We start from the raw sequence: 15,690 nt of genomic DNA, 5'->3' as shown, positions 1-15,690 counted from the left end.
CATTTCTTGACTGGTTTTATGCACTCTATGTTAAATTATCTGATTTTGAATGTAATCTAAACTGTAAAAACGGTATGTGAAGGATTGCCGAACTCCATCTTAACTGTCGCTGAAATGTGTCTCTGCAAAGGAGTTAGTCCATGCTGTAGTCTTAGCCAACTCACTGTGCTCTTCATATGTGCAGTACCTTGAATGGAAATAAGCAGATTTTTCCTTGTTACTTATTAAAAACATAATATATTCAATGTATATTCTGGCATTGCTATATTTTCCAAAACGATTCTAATGGATTGTGCATTATATTTGCTAATTCTAGTGCTGCATTTGATACAGTTCTTGGGATAAATGTTGCAGTCAAGAAACTAAGCCGTCCTTTTCAGAACCAAACTCATGCAAAGAGAGCTTATCGTGAACTCGTCCTCTTAAAATGTGTCAATCATAAAAATGTAAGTTATGTATGTATTTTGTCTGTGTGCTTCCATATTGTCAATAATGTGAGAATCTTCAGGGTCTTCTGGAGATACATTGAGTTCAGATCTAGGATAAGCTAAGGATAAAAGTGACTATTAACATTGTTATTTTATTTTATTTATTTATTTATTTATTTTTTGAGATGGGGTCTCGCTGCGTCACCCAGGCTGGAGGTCAGTGGCGTGATCTCTGCTCACTGCAAGCTCCGCCTCCCGGGTTCACGCCATTCTCCTGCCTCAGCCTCCCAAGTAGCTGGGACTACAGGCGCCCGCCACCACGCCCGGCTAATTTTTTGTATTTTCAGTAGTGACGGAGTTTCACCATGTTAGCCAGGATGGTCTCGATCTCCTGGCCTCTTGATCCACCTGCCTTGGCCTCCCAAAGTGCTGGGATTATAGGTGTGAGCCACCGCGCCCAGCCTATTTTTTATTGATAAAATTCTTAGTAAACATTGAGGAAATTAAAGCTGAAAAGAGGCATCATGTGGTACATAGGAGTTTAGGTCACTCAACCAAAGTAGGAATGTCAGTTGATACTGTTTCTGTAAAATAGGAACAGTATTGATCCAACAGATTGAGAAACAACTAAATATTTTGTGGAAAGACGTTGTTCTATAAGTAATTTTTTACCTTGTATATGACATCTCAGTTTCAAATACACTTATTAGATGATGTCACATTTAGAGTAGCTATTCTTGGAAGCGCCACAGAAATCAAAGCACTAAGTTTTATGGAGAAATAATGTTTCTAGAAAATGAAGTTGTGCTCAATCAGGCACATTGTATGTTCTCCTAGTGGTCGCTGCTGAGCATTACGTTGATAACCTTGCCAAGTTATAAAATTATAAAATGTTGGCAGGGTGCGGTGGCTCACGCCTGTAATCCCAGCACTTTGGGAGGACAAGGCGGGTGGATCACCACAATCAGGAGATCGAGACCATCCTGGCTAACACGGTGAAACCCCGTCTCTACTAAAAATACAAAAAATTAGCCAGGCGTGGTGGTGGGCGCCTGTAGTCCCAGCTACTTGGGAGGCTGAGGTGGAGAATGGTGTGAACCCAGGAGGAGGAGCTTGCAGTGAGCAGAGATCGCACCACTGCACTCCAGCTTGGGCGACAGAGCGAGACTCCATCTCTAAATAAATAAATAAATAAATAAATAAATATAAAATGTTAAATCTGGAAGGAGTTTTTTTGTTTTGTTTTGTTTTTTTAGACAGGATCTCATTCTGTCACCAAGGCTGTGATTCTCCCACCTCAGCCCCCCAAGTAGCTGGGACTATAGGCGTGTGTCACCATGCTTGACAATTTTTTAAATTTTTTGTAGAGTTGGGGTCTTACCGCATTGCCTAGGCTAGTCTTAAACTCCTGAGCTTCCTTCTTTTGAGTCTGTGGCTTGAGTTGGTTTTAATTTCTCTAATGCGTGCTTTATTTTACTTGTTTATTTAAAAAAAAATTTTCAGGTTACAAAAAATATATATTATTTTTAAAAATTCAAACAATATAAAAAAGTAAAAACTCCTAACTATCACCACCCACAGAGTACTAGCATTAACAATTTGGTGAGCATTCTTATACATACATGTACACAAGTACATAAACAAGATTAATCGTGTTATTCTTCATCCTGCTTTTCTCCTCACGCAATGTGGGTTGACCTCATGTACTTTAATTAACATAGATATAAGCCAGTTTTTAAATGACTGAATAGCGCAGATGCACAGTAATTTAAGAGACTGCCAACCACCCGTTGTTGGATAGATTGTTTTGTTTCTCACTGTTATAAGCAGTGTTGCAATGAACATTCTTACGCCTGAATTTTTGCACACTTGTCCAGGTGAAGTTCTTGGCCAACATTGCTGGGTCAGAGTACACACTTCTAGTTTATATATATTCTACTTTAATATATACTGACAAATTGACCTCAAGGAAGACTATTAGTTTGATATTTTCATTAAGAGTATCTGAGAAGCTGGGCATGGTCCCTTCCACCTGTAATCCCAGCTACTTATGGGGCTGAGGCAGGCGGGTCGCTTGAAGCCAGGAGTTTAAGGCACACCAGGGCAATAAAACAAGACCCCACCTCTTAAAAAAAAAAAGTGTCAGCTGGGCGCTGTGGTGCACGCCTGTAATCCCAACACTGGGAGGCCAAGGCAGGTGGATCACCTGAGTCAGGAGTTTAAGACCAGCTTGGCCAATGTGGTGAAACCCTGTCTCTACTAAAAATACAAAATTTAGCTGGGCATGGTGGCGGGTGCCTGTAATCCCAGCTAATCGGGAGGCTGAGGCAGGAGAATCGCTTGAACCCAGGAAGCAAAGGTTGCAGTGAGCCGAGATCACACCATTGCACTCCAGCCTGGGCGACAAGAGTGAAACTCCATCTCAAAAAAAAAAAAAAAAAAAGTATCTGAGAATGTCTGTTACTTCAGAATCCCCCAGCACTACATACCATTGATTTTTTTTGTTCTACTTTTGCCAATTTGATAGATAAATGATATTTTTATTTGTGAGGTTGTCATTTATTTTTATGTGTTTTGGTAATTTAACTTTTATGGCCTTTATCCATTTTTCTTTTGGACTGCTGGTCTCTTCTGCATTTGAAGGAGGGTTTTTTTTTTTTAATATTAAAACTATTGCCCTTTACTTCTTTTTTTCCATTTGACTATGTTGTTGACATACTGATTTTTTATCACCTGTTTTTTTGTTTCATTTTAATGTAATCAGATCCCTTAGGTTTCCTGTCAGGTTTAGAAAAGATTTTTCTATACCAGGATTATATAAATGTTTATCATATTCTGATGTTTTATTTCATGTTTTAGATTTAAATCTTTGTTCCATTTTGAGTTTATCTTGGTATAAAGATTGAAATATGGATGCAGTTTTATTTTTGTCCTTAGCTAACCGATCACCCCAACCCTATATAATGGATAATTCATCTTTCCCTCAGTCATCTGGAATGACTGAGGTTATATGTTTGGTGCCTAAGCTGTGGGACTCGCTGTTTACACCATGGGGTGTATTGGTTCGTTCCCGCACTGCTGTAAAGAAATACCCGAGACTGTGTAACTTATAAAGGAAAAGGTTTAATTAACTCACAGTTGCACATGGCTGGGGAGACCTCAGGAAACTTACAATCAGGCAGAAGATGAAAGGGAGGCAGGCACCTTCTTCACAAGGCGGCAGGAGAGAGAAAAGTAAGGAGCAAAGTGGGAAGTGCTCCTTATAAAACCATCAGATCTCAGGAGAACTCACTCACTATCACAAGAACAACATGGGGGAAACTGCCCCCATGATCCAGTCACCTCCCCCCAGGCTTCTGCCTAGACACGTGGGGATTATGGGGATTACAATTCAAGATGAGATTTGGGTGGGGACAAAGCCAAGAAGTGTCAGAGTGCCAGGATGGAGGCCTGCAGCAGGATCAGCTCTTAATCCTCTTTAAGTAAAAATACGATGCTATGAGGCCTTTCACTTTGTCACCCCAAAAATATGAGCTTAGCCTTCATATTTCAAAACTTTTTAGAAATTTGTGCATAGTATTTAAGTTTTCAGAGTTAACATACTGCTTTATTTAGTGTTTTGTTACCCATAACTTCTACTTTTTTATGTTCAAAAAGACATTATGTGTTTAAATTCTGTAATAATTAAGTCACTAGGGACACATAAGTGATTTGATTAAAAGTGCATCTTTCCTTTAATTGATGTTTAATTTTTCTCAAATGCCATGTAATTGGTAAAAGCAGTAATAATAATAAGTACTGAGTTCTGCTGTGATTGTTTTCCCCAGTTTTAATGCTTTTCGATATTAAACTTAATTTTTGTAATCAAGTAGAGTCATCTGACATATTGAAGTACAATTAATTTTCTCTTTTCAGATTATTAGTTTGTTAAATGTGTTTACACCACAAAAAACTCTAGAAGAATTTCAAGATGTGTAAGTATCATTTTTATTCAGTAATGCACTGTACATCAAAGCGTGAACATCTAGAAAAGGCAGCAACTGCTTTTTATACTTAGGAAACATAGGTGGCAATACATTTTGTGACATCACAGATAACTTTCTCTGTTGCAGAGAAATATTTAGAAAATTTGATGGTAATATTAATTATTTGTACCACATGGGTTTTCGTCTTCATAACAGATAAAGGATGACTAGAAAGAATTCTTCAGAGCAGACCAGGATCACTAATGTGTTTTGCTGAACTATAAAATGTTTTTCTCAAGTCCCTCATAGCCAGGATTTTAGGGTTCAGGAGTTTATGAGTATTATTTGTAATGATTAAGGCACTAATTCTATTTAAGATTCTGTACTTCCAGAATCTTAAGAAGAATCATCTTACTAACAGTGCAATGAAGTATTAATCTATTGAGAGGCGTAATGCCCAACTTCATCCTTAATTTATTGGTGTGTTCAGTCATTAACAAGTATCTGATTGCCCTCTGTGTGCTGGGCGCTCTCTGGGACTTGGCATACTTGGCTTCCCTGGAGCCTGTCAGGGAAGACAGACAGGTAACATGATAAGTGAGGAAAGTGTGTAGTCCATTAGAAAGTGCTAGGTGCTGGCCGGGCGCAGTGGCTCACGCCTGTAATCCCAGCACTTTGGGAGGCCAAGGCGGGCGGATCACAAGGTCAGAAGATCGAGACCATCCTGGCTAACATGGCGAAACCCCGTCTCTACTAAAAACACAAAAAATTAGCCGGACGTGGTGGCGGGCCCCTATAGTCCCAGCTACTCGGGAGGCTGAGGCAGGAGAATGGCATGAACCCAGGAGGCGGAGCTTGCAGTGAGCCGTGATCACGCCACTGAACTCCAGCCCGGGCAACAGAGCAAGACTCCGTCTAAAAAAAAAAAAAAAAAAAAAGGGGCTAAGTGCTGTGGACAAAGGGTCAAGCTGGGTCAGGGGATCAAAAGTGCTGAGGGTTGGACTTGAGGCTGCAGTTTTAAATAAGGTGGCTGGGGAAAGACCTCCGTGAGTTGGTGAAATGTGGAGAACGCCTTGAAGGAGATCAAGAAGTTGGTCCTACAGATGCTTGGGGGCAAGTAGAATGGAGATAGAAGGAACAGACAACGCTCAGGACAGCAGCGGATTCCCGCCTGGTGTTTTCCAAGACCGTCAAGAGGTGGTGTGGCTAGAGATGAGGGAGCAGGGGAAGAGAAGAGGGTGAACACTGCGGGCCCCCAGGCCGTTGTCAGGATGTCTTTTGCTCTAAGGCAAGTCAGAATAAGAGTCTTAGCAGAGCAGTGAGCTCGCCTGCCTTCTGCTTTAAAAGCATGACTCTGGCTTCTGGGTTGGTGACCCACTGTGAGGGGTGGGGGCGCAGAACATCAGTTACTGCTATTGCAGCAATTCTGTTAAGGCATTTTGGAGGGTCCGTTTGTCCCAGAGGGGTAATAGGAAGGGTGAGAGGGGAAGAGATTGGATGCTGAAATGGTTCTAAAGGTGGAGCCACAGTATTAGCTGATAGATCAGATGTGTGGTGTGAGAGAGAGGAACTGAGAATGACACCTAGATTTTTGGCCCGAGCACCTGAAGGATGAAGGAGCTCTCAACTGAGACGAGGAAGGCTGTGAGAAGGCAGACTGGGCTGGGGTAGAATCAGGAGTTCAGTTTCGGACGTGGCTTTAAGATGCCTGTTGGACATCAAGGTGGAACTGGGAATAGGGAGGCAGAGGAATGAGCCTGGAGTTCAGGAGATACGTCTGAATTGAAGGCAGGACTTAGGGAGCTGACAGCCTATAACTGAGATCACGAAGAGAGTGAGTGTTGTCACAGAAGAGAAGAGGGTCGAGGACCAGCTGCTGGGCATTTTGACAGCAAGAAGCTGGAGACAGGACAGGGCAGGACCAGCTAGGATTATAGGACTGGCCAGTGGATTTAGCAGCATGGAAGCCATCACTGGCCTTGAGGAGGACAGTTTCAGCAGAATGGCGGCTGCACAAGCCTTATCCAAGTGGGATTAAGAAAAAAATGGGAGAAGCCTGGGTGCAGTGGCTCATGCCTATAATCCCAACACTTTGGAAGGCCTGAGGTGGGTGGATCACTTGAGGTCAGGAGTTTGAGACCAGCCTGGGCAGCATGGCGAAACCCCGTCTTTACTAAAAATACAAAAATTAGCCAGGCATGATGGCTTTTTTTTTTTTTTTTTTTTTTTGGTATTTAATTTTCAGTTCTGGGAGTCCGAGGCATGAGAATGACCTGAACCCGGGAGGTGGAGGTTGCAGTGAGCCGAAATCACGCCACTGCACTCGTCTGGGTGACAGAGTGAGACCCTGTCTCAAAAAAATTTAAAAAATAAAACGAAGGGAGAAGAATTGGAGCTAGCACATGAGATGCCTCTTTGGGGAGTTTTGCTGGCAAAGGGAGCAAAGAGTTGGGGAGTTGCTGAGTGGGGAGTGTGGTCAAGTGTCCTTTTTGTTGTTGTTGTATGATCACTTTTAAACACATATATATATAGTAGAGAAGTTTAAAGTCACAACAAAATTGAGCGGGAGGTACAGAGTTCCTGTCTATCCCCGGCCCCTAATATGCAGAGCCTCCCCCATTATCAGCATCTCCCACCAGAGGGTACATGTGTTATGACTGCTGAGCCTGTAACAGCATGGTCTTTAGGCTGGGGAGGAGGATTTCAGCCAAAAATGTAAGAGGTAGGAAACTGTGTGTGTTTGAGATTCTATTTACCATGCTATTAAAGGTTTTTTTGTTTGTTTAATTTTTAACTTGTAAGACATTAAGTGTTATTTATATATTCTTTGGAAAATTTTTAGAAAGTTCCATTATACCAAGTTATCTTTTTACTTTAGCCAGTGCAGTGATTGGAAGTAAGTTACCGTTTCATGAAATTTAGTCATAAAGGAACTTTGGATAATTTTCAAGTACATAACTGACCTTTTCTTCCTCAGGTATCTGGTTATGGAGTTAATGGATGCTAACTTATGTCAGGTTATTCACATGGAGCTGGATCATGAAAGAATGTCCTACCTTCTTTACCAGATGCTTTGTGGTATTAAACATCTGCATTCAGCTGGTATAATTCATAGAGTAAGTAGTGATGTATTAATTTTATTTTTAAAACATAATCATTTGGTTGTCATAATCCTTTACGTACAAAATAACATTTAAAAACAATTGTTAGGGTTGAAAATCCAAATAAATGATGGAATCATATTGTGGTGTAAGAGAGTCGTTCTAGGAAGCCTCTGTGGAGCCGCCCGGCCTGCCAGGCTAGGCCAGATACTGCACTCTCGGTCAGATACTGCACCGGCCTGCCAGGCTAGGTGAGCTGCTGTGGACACAGCCAGGCCAGATACTGCACTCTCGGTCAGATACTGCACCGGCCTGCCAGGCTAGGCGAGCTGCCGTGGGCGCGGCCAGATACTGCACTCTCGGTCAGATACTGCACCGGCCTGCCAGACTAGGCGAGCTGCCGTGGACACGGCCAGATACTGCACTCTCAGTCAGATACTGCACAAGAATACATTTTTTTAAACTTTTCATTTTAAAGTAATTTAAAACTTAGAGAAAAATTACAAGAATAGGACAGAGAACTTCCAACTACCATTTGTCTACGTTCATCTATGGTTAATATTTTTGCATATTTGAACCCATTTTTAATGAGCAAGGAACTTAAAGGCCAAGTAGTCAGTGAGATAGCTGTTTGAGAACTAACTTTCTTAAATAATGACCCAAATATCCATTTCTCTTATCCTAAAATTCTGCCCTGCCAGCTTCCCTGCGTCACTGGTGGGAGTGACCTGGCCCCGTGCCACAAGGGTTCAGAGCAGACCTGTGGGCTCGGCACAGGCTGGGATTTGACTGACAGTGTGACTGTACTGTCAGGAAACACATTTAATAAACTGGGGAGCTGGGATATAATTCTCGCTGAGCTGATTTTACAAGTTTTGTTATTATTACTTGTACAGCTGTGTAAGCAGACTATCACGATATAATTGTTTTTAGCAATTTGATACCAATACTTTTATTAGCAAAGAAAATGAAATAAACTTCTTCCTGCCAAAAAACAGTACATTTTTCATAAAAAAGAAAGATGGAATTGATGTAAAAAAAAAAAAAAAAAAGAGCCACTGACAAACACAATCTATATATAACTTGTATAACATTTCATTCATGTGCATGTTTTGAGCATTGTGGAATATTTAATTTGCATCAGGCTTTCCAAATTCCTTAAATTTATAAGATTTGTTTTCAGTGGGAGTTCTCAGATGACTTTTGAAATAATTATTAAAATGAAAACTTATTGGCAAACTACTAGGGTTTAGATACAGAATACCTTCTTGTGTTTAAAGATCCATCTCCAGTTTGCATACATCATGTCTTTGAATGTTCCCGAGAGAAGCAAAGGCATCCCCACATTCTTTACATTTACAGGGCTTTTCAGAAACGAGTTCTTTTATATCTTCAAGTAGAACTGGAAAGACTGAAGACATTACCACATTGTTTACATGCATAGAATTTTTCCTCCAGTAGTAGTTTTTTTTTTTTCGTATTTTCAAAGGAAAATGGAAACGTTGCATATGCTTTTTAATGTGTTCAAAGGTAACTGGAACATATAAAGGCGTCATCACACTTCTCTTATGCATATTATGTAAATTATACTGTTTTCCTCTAGTATAATTTCTTTCATGTTTTCAAAGATAACTGAATTAACTGAATGTTTTCCCCAAATCCTTACATTCTCAGGATTTCTACAAAGTATGAGTTCTTTCATGTTTACATACAGGACTGGAATACCTAAATGCTTTGCCACGTTTCTCACAGTCAGAGGGTTTCTCTCGGGTGTGAGTTCTGTCATGTTTATATAGAGAACTGGAGTATCTAAAGACATGACCACCTTCCTTACAGTCAGGGGGTTTCTCTCCAGTGTGAGTTCTGTCATGTTTATATAAAGAACTGGAATATCTAAGACATGACCACCTTCCTTACAGTCAGCGGGTTTCTCTCCAGTGTGAGTTGTCATGTTTCAAGGTAATTGAAGCAACTGGAGGCCTGACCACATTTTTTACACTCACAGGGTTTCTCTCCAGTATGAGATTTTTCGTGTGTTTGAAGGGAGCTGTCCAATCCCTGAAGGTGTTACCACTTTTTCTTTTTTTTTTTTTTTTTTCTTTTTTGAGACGGAGGCTTGCTCTGTTGCCCAGACTGGAGTGCAATGGCACGGTCTTGGCTCACTGCAAGCTCCACCTCCCAGGTTCAAGCGATTCTCCTGCCTCAGCCTCCCAAGTAGCTGGGATTGCAGGCACCTGCCACCACACCTGACTAATTTTTTTTTTTTTTTTGGTAGGGACGGGGTTTCACCATGTTGGCCAGGCTGGTCTCGAACTGCTGACCTCATGATCTGCCCGCCTCGGCCTCCAAAGCACTGGGATTTACAGGTGTGAGCCACCGCACCTGGCCACATTTTTTATATTCATAAGGTTTCTCTCCAGTATGAGTTCTCTCATGTGTCTGAAGGTAACTGAACCAACTGAAGCCTTGATCACTTTTTTTTTTTAATTAATTAATTAATTTTTTTTTTGAGATGGAGTCTCGCTCTGTCGCCCAGGCTGGAGTGCAGTGGCCAGATCTCAGCTCACTGCAAGCTCCGCCTTCCGGGTTTACGCCATTCTCCTGCCTCAGCCTCCCGAGTAGCTGGGACTACAGGCACCCGCCACCTCGCCCGGCTAGTTTTTTGTATTTTTTAGTAGAGACGGGGTTTCACCGTGTTAGCCAGGATGGTCTCGATCTCCTGACCTCGTGATCCGCCCATCTCGGCCTCCCAAAGTGCTGGGATTACAGGCTTGAGCCACCGCGCCCGGCCTTGATCATATTTTTGACATTCATAGGGTTTCTCTCCAGTATGAGCTCTTTCATATCTTCTTAAGGGAACTGTGTTGACTGAAGGCTTTGCCACATTTTCTGCAGTCATAGGATTTCTGTCCAATATGTGTTCTTTTATGTCTTCACACGGAGCAGGAATGACTGAAGGCTTTGCCACATTTCTTACATTTATAGGGTTCTCTCTAGTATTATTTCTTTTGTATTTCTGAATGGAACTAGAAAGAGTGAGTCTTTTACCATATTTCTTAAACACATCGAAGATTTTTCACCATTGTGAGCTGTTTTACATTTTTTTCAAAGTAACTACAGAAACTGAATCGTTTCCCACATTTCCTACATTCATAGGGTTTCTGTTCAGCATGAGCACCTTTGTGGCTGTGAAGGTGACCAGAATGTCCAGAGGCTTTACCGCATTTCCGACATTTACAAGGTTTTTCCCCACGGTGCGTTCTTCCATGTTTTTGAAAAGAACTGCAAAATCTCAAGGCTTTGCCACCTTTTTCCTCCATTCACAGCTTTTCTCCAGCGCAGATTACTGTGTCTTAGAAGTAAACAGAGAAACTTACATGTCCTCCCACATTTCTTACATTTATGAGGTCTATTACCAGTGTGTGTTACCATGTGTCTTTGGACATTTATGAGAGAAAGGAAGATTTTTTCACATTGTTTACATTTGTATGGCTTCACCCCACGTTTCGCACGTTCATATAGTTTGTGTCCAGAATGAGGTAAGATGTGCCTATTAAGGGGTGAAGGACATATAAAGACTTGTCCACACACACTGCATTCACATGAATTTACATCAGCAGAAATTTTCTTCTTCAGGTTCAGATTTGGAATCTGGCCGAATATTTCTCCACAAGGACTACCTTCTTCACATTCACAGAGTCTTTCTACCATAGGACTTCTTAAGTTTTTTCCAGAATTATTGAAATGACTTTCAATGTTCTGGTCTTCCCATGTGTTTCCATTTCCTGGCTTCCGGGGTTCTCTGGCATCCTGCTTAGGGATCTCCAAGGTCACAGGGTGACAGAGTCTGAGGCAGAGCCACCTAGGCCTCCTGGGCCCGAATTTTTTTAAAAAAAACAACTAAAGTATTGAGTGAGACTAGAGGCAGAGATAATATAATTTTATCGGAAATAGATGTGCTTAGCATTCCCTAAATTATTACTGTACTAATTTTATTGACAGATTGCCATTAGATTTTATGTTCCAACAGCAAGAGGTCGTATTTTTGCTGAACTGAAAACTGAATGTCGGGAAGGCGCTAGTGAGAGACAAGAACAGCGGAGCCTGTTGTTACAGAAATGAGCAGATGGGTTTTAGGTGGTGGAGTGGTAAAATAATTTTTTCAGATCTGCTGTGCCAGGAAAGGTTAGTTCTATCACAGCTAGTGAAGCCCTCCCTTGGGGGCAGACCCCACCGACCCACAGAGGGCAGGGTTGCCTCATCCCAAGCCTCAGGCTGTGGCCCAAGGCCAGGGTCAGGGATAGCTCTGGTCCTCCCAGGGCTAGCTGACAGCCTCCCATCTGCCATCCAGTGTACTGTGATTTAACATAGAAACCGCGCTGCCATCAGATGGTCAGTTAAAATAATATATTGGTGACTTTGTTTTAAAAATAGTAACACTAGGCTTCTGAATTAAAAATGAAGATCTCCTGATGTACCATCCTATTTCCGTTCCTGAAATGTCCACGGACCTTCATGTAATTTAAGATACTCTTAATATCTCTTAAATAGATTTTATTAAATTCATGCTTTAGAATAATTTCGCAGATTATTAGTCTTACTACATTAGGCCTTATTCATTTTATGAGGGGAAATGGTTTGCCTGACTTGTTCCCCCTTGGGCCCCGAGGTGAGCGAGAAGCAATGGCCTCCTGTCACTGGGGCCTCGTGCGAGCTGCAGCCTCAGAGGCCTTTTTTATGGAATAGTCGGTTCCTGAGCCCGAGTCAGATGGGGCCCAGAGAAGTGTTTGGTTTGCCCAGCATGAGGTATAGAAACCTAAGACGCTGTCAGAAAATGACCCCATTGCCCTCCCTCCCTCGTGCTCACCACCCCCACCAGCCTGGCGTCTTGCTGTGTCCTCCCTGTCACCTTGTTCCCTCGTGCTTCTCACATCCATGGCCTTGCCAGGCTCTCCCCACGTCTGTGTCCATGTGGGAGAGTGAGGCACACTCACTGTGGGGAGGTTCCAAACATTGCACAGGTGTATAAAGCAAAGAGGGAAACCCCCTCTTGCCCCTGCTCCCCGCCCCACCCCTGCCCACATCCCAGGAGGGGAGGAGCCCTAAGTTAACTGTTCTGTGTGGACTGCACCATGCTTTGTCCCATCTACAGTACCAGGCACGAAGATAGACATACTTTTAATTTTGCCTATTAAAATGGTTTAATACAAAACATAAATTTTAAATATTTGAAAGATAAAGTTTTGCCCATGATATCCTACCAAAGTATATACTTTATATAATTCAAAAAATGAAAAGCAAGTACCCCAGCCCTGTGTTAGCACCTGGAAATGGCCAGTGAGAGCATGCTGGTGCATGTCCTGCCTCCCTCTGTTAACTGATGTTAATACCAACATATCTGTACTTATGTCCTTTTGAACTTATATGCTAATTTAAAGACAGGATCACCTTGTATATAACTGTAGCAACTTGCTAAACAAGTAGCTTGGTTTTTTTTTTTAATCAAGGATCAAATAGTTCTATAAATATTTATGAAAAACAGATTCCTCCACCTCCTCTTTTATTTCTCTCTCCCTAGAAGTAAACTCCTTCAGTTCATTTAGCTGATTATTTTGGTGTCTATTTCCATATTGAAAAAATATGCTTAGCTCTTTCTTCATTGATCCTTTCTCAGTTTGGGGCGTAAGATGCTGATTTAGTGGCCGGGCACGGTAGCTCACTCCTGTAATCCCAGCACTTTGGGAGGCTGAGGCGGGTGGATCACAAGGTCAGGAGATCAAGACCATCCTGGCAACACGGTGAAACCCCGTCTCTACTAAAAATACAAAAAACTAGCCGGGCGAGGTGGCGGGCGCCTGTAGTCCCAGCTACTTGGGAGGCTGAGGCAGGAGAATGGCGTGAACCCGGGAGGTGGAGCTTGCAGTGAGCCGAGATTGCGCCACTGCACTCCAGCCTGGGAGACAGAGTGAGACTCTGTCTCAAAAAAAAGATGCTGATTTAGCTTCTTACCAACCCAGCCCTCACCCTTGGCCTTCCTCGCCCTCCTCCCAGGCTGGCGGATGTGATGGTGTTTGGCTAACTGCATCGTCGTGAGCATGGAAATGCTTTTGTACAGCAGACCTTCCCCTTTCCCCTTTTGGTCCCTGGAGTTAACAAACACTTACCTTTTATTTGTTTGAGGTTTTTGTTTTGGGAGATAGTTTTCTATGTTCTTGTTGGTAATTCAGCCCTAACTCTTCTATCAGGCATCTAAGTTTTCTCTCAGCACATGCAGATATTTTGGGTGTTTCATCAGTTTCATCTCTTCAGGAACCTCTCCCGCAGCCTCAGCCTGTTCCCCGTTGCACTGACTGCCCCTGCGCCTGCTCGAAGGGCTGTCCTGGATCTCCCTTGGCGGTTTTCTGGGGATTTCCTTCCTCTCCCTCCCATGTTGGATTCCTTGCTTGCTGTCCTTGTCTCTCAGATTACTCCCGTGTTTTGGTGGGAGACACCCTCCAAAAGCTTCCTAAAAATGCCACAGAGGAGAGACATTTTTTGAGGCCTCAAATGTCTGAAACTCTTTATTCTGCCCTCTCCCATGGTGAGTAGTGTGGTTGTGTGTAGAATTCTTAGTTACAGATCAGTTGCGCTCAGAATGGCAGATGCAGTCCTGTGGTAGCGAGGCCCCTAGCATTGCCCCGGAGTGCCTCAGTGTCATCTGATGACTAATTTTTTTATTTTTTTTTTAGACGGAGTCTCGCTCTGTCGCCCAGGCTGGAGTGCAGTGGCGCGATCTCGGCTCACTGCAAGCTCCGCCTCCCGGGTTCCCGCCATTCTCTTGCCTCAGCCTCCCGAGTGGCTGGGACTACGGGTGCCCGCCACCACGCCCGGCTAATTTTTTGTATTTTTAGTAGAGATGGGGTTTCACTGTGTTAGCCAGGATGGTCTCGATCTCCTGACCTCATGATCCACCTGCCTCGGCCTCCCAAAGTGCTGGGATTACAGGCGTGAGGCACCACGCCCGGCCGATGACTAACCTTTTCTAAGTGCTGTGGTTTGGGGTTTTGGTTTGGTTTTATCTCTGGAAACTTTTAAACTCAGTTCTTTATTCCTTGTATTCTGAGATGTTTTGATGTATGCCTTGATATGGACATTTTTTCTTTAGTTTTGCTGGGCACTTGGCCTTCAGTCTGGAAGCACATGTTATAGAGGTCTGAGAAATTTATATCATTTCTTTCAGAATGTCCTCTTAACTCCATTCTGTATTCTTTTTCTCTGAAGCACGAGTTAATTGACACTCATTTGCTCTTAAAAGTTCCTTTTTACAGCATTCTGTTCTTGTTGTATGGATATACTATCATCTCTGAGGATAAGCTTTTGTTAAAGGGTTTTATCACTCCCTTCATTGTGTTTCTCTACCCAGAGTTCCTTTTTTAGTGTGTTAGGTCCCTCCCTGTCACACGCAAGGCTTTCCCCAAATGTCTGGTTGGATCATGTTTAAGATTGAAGCATTAGGCCAAGCATGGTGGCTCATGCCAGTAATCCCAGTGCTTTGGGAGACTGAGATGGGCAGATCGCCTGAGGTCAAGAGTTCAAGATCAGCCTGGCCAACATGGTGAATCCCCGTCTCTACTAAAAATACAAAATTTAGCTGGGCATGGTGGCAGGCGCCTGTAATCCCAGCTACTCGGGAGGCTGAGGCAGGAGAATTTCTTGAACCCCGGAAGCGGAGGTTGCAGTGAGCCAAGATTACAACGTTGCACTCCAGCCTGAGCAACAAGAATGCGACTTCATCTCAAAAAAAAAAAAAAAAAAAAGATTGAATTATTAGAAGCCGACTGGAAGTGCTGAGTGAATGGGTGGATTGTTAAAGAATGGGTGTCTCTTGGGCCACAAGCAGCTGCAGGTGTCGCCTTCTATAGGTTTTTTCTCTGGGCACCATTTAATTTCTCTGGAAAAGGCCCTTCCAGTCCCTTGGTGGAGGGATGTAAGCCTGGCTGCTGGGGTACAGGGCTGTGGGGTGGGACTGGGCTTCTCATGTGGCAGAGTGCAGACTCTCCGGGCAGCCCTGTTGCAGGCAGGCCTCGCTGTGCCTTCCCTGTTGGTGCCCACAGGACTGCGTGCTGCACCTGTGGCCCTGCACCTGGAAGCTGGGCATCAGTTTCTCTGCATGAAGGGCCAGCAGGAGTGAGGAAGGAGTGGAGCCTCACTTTTGGG

The 15,690-nt window shown here is 43.0% G+C and overlaps 1 protein-coding gene across 8 annotated transcripts in view; it reads left to right on the top strand.

Annotated features, from left to right (window-relative positions):
• The window catches only part of MAPK9 (mitogen-activated protein kinase 9), a 59,134-nt gene that overhangs the window by 23,198 nt on the left and 20,246 nt on the right, over positions 1-15,690 (top strand). For all 8 annotated transcript variants that reach the window (XM_003900638.4, XM_003900639.4, XM_009209718.3 and 5 more), the window contains 3 exons: positions 317-446; positions 4,344-4,402; positions 7,371-7,509. In XM_003900638.4, the coding sequence (XP_003900687.1) occupies positions 317-446; positions 4,344-4,402; positions 7,371-7,509 (328 nt within the window). The remainder of the gene's footprint in view (positions 1-316; positions 447-4,343; positions 4,403-7,370; positions 7,510-15,690) is intronic.

This window comes from Papio anubis, chromosome 5 (assembly GCF_008728515.1).
Source record: "Papio anubis isolate 15944 chromosome 5, Panubis1.0, whole genome shotgun sequence".
Lineage (NCBI taxonomy): Eukaryota > Metazoa > Chordata > Mammalia > Primates > Cercopithecidae > Papio > Papio anubis.
This window is presented reverse-complemented; position numbering and strand designations above follow the sequence as displayed.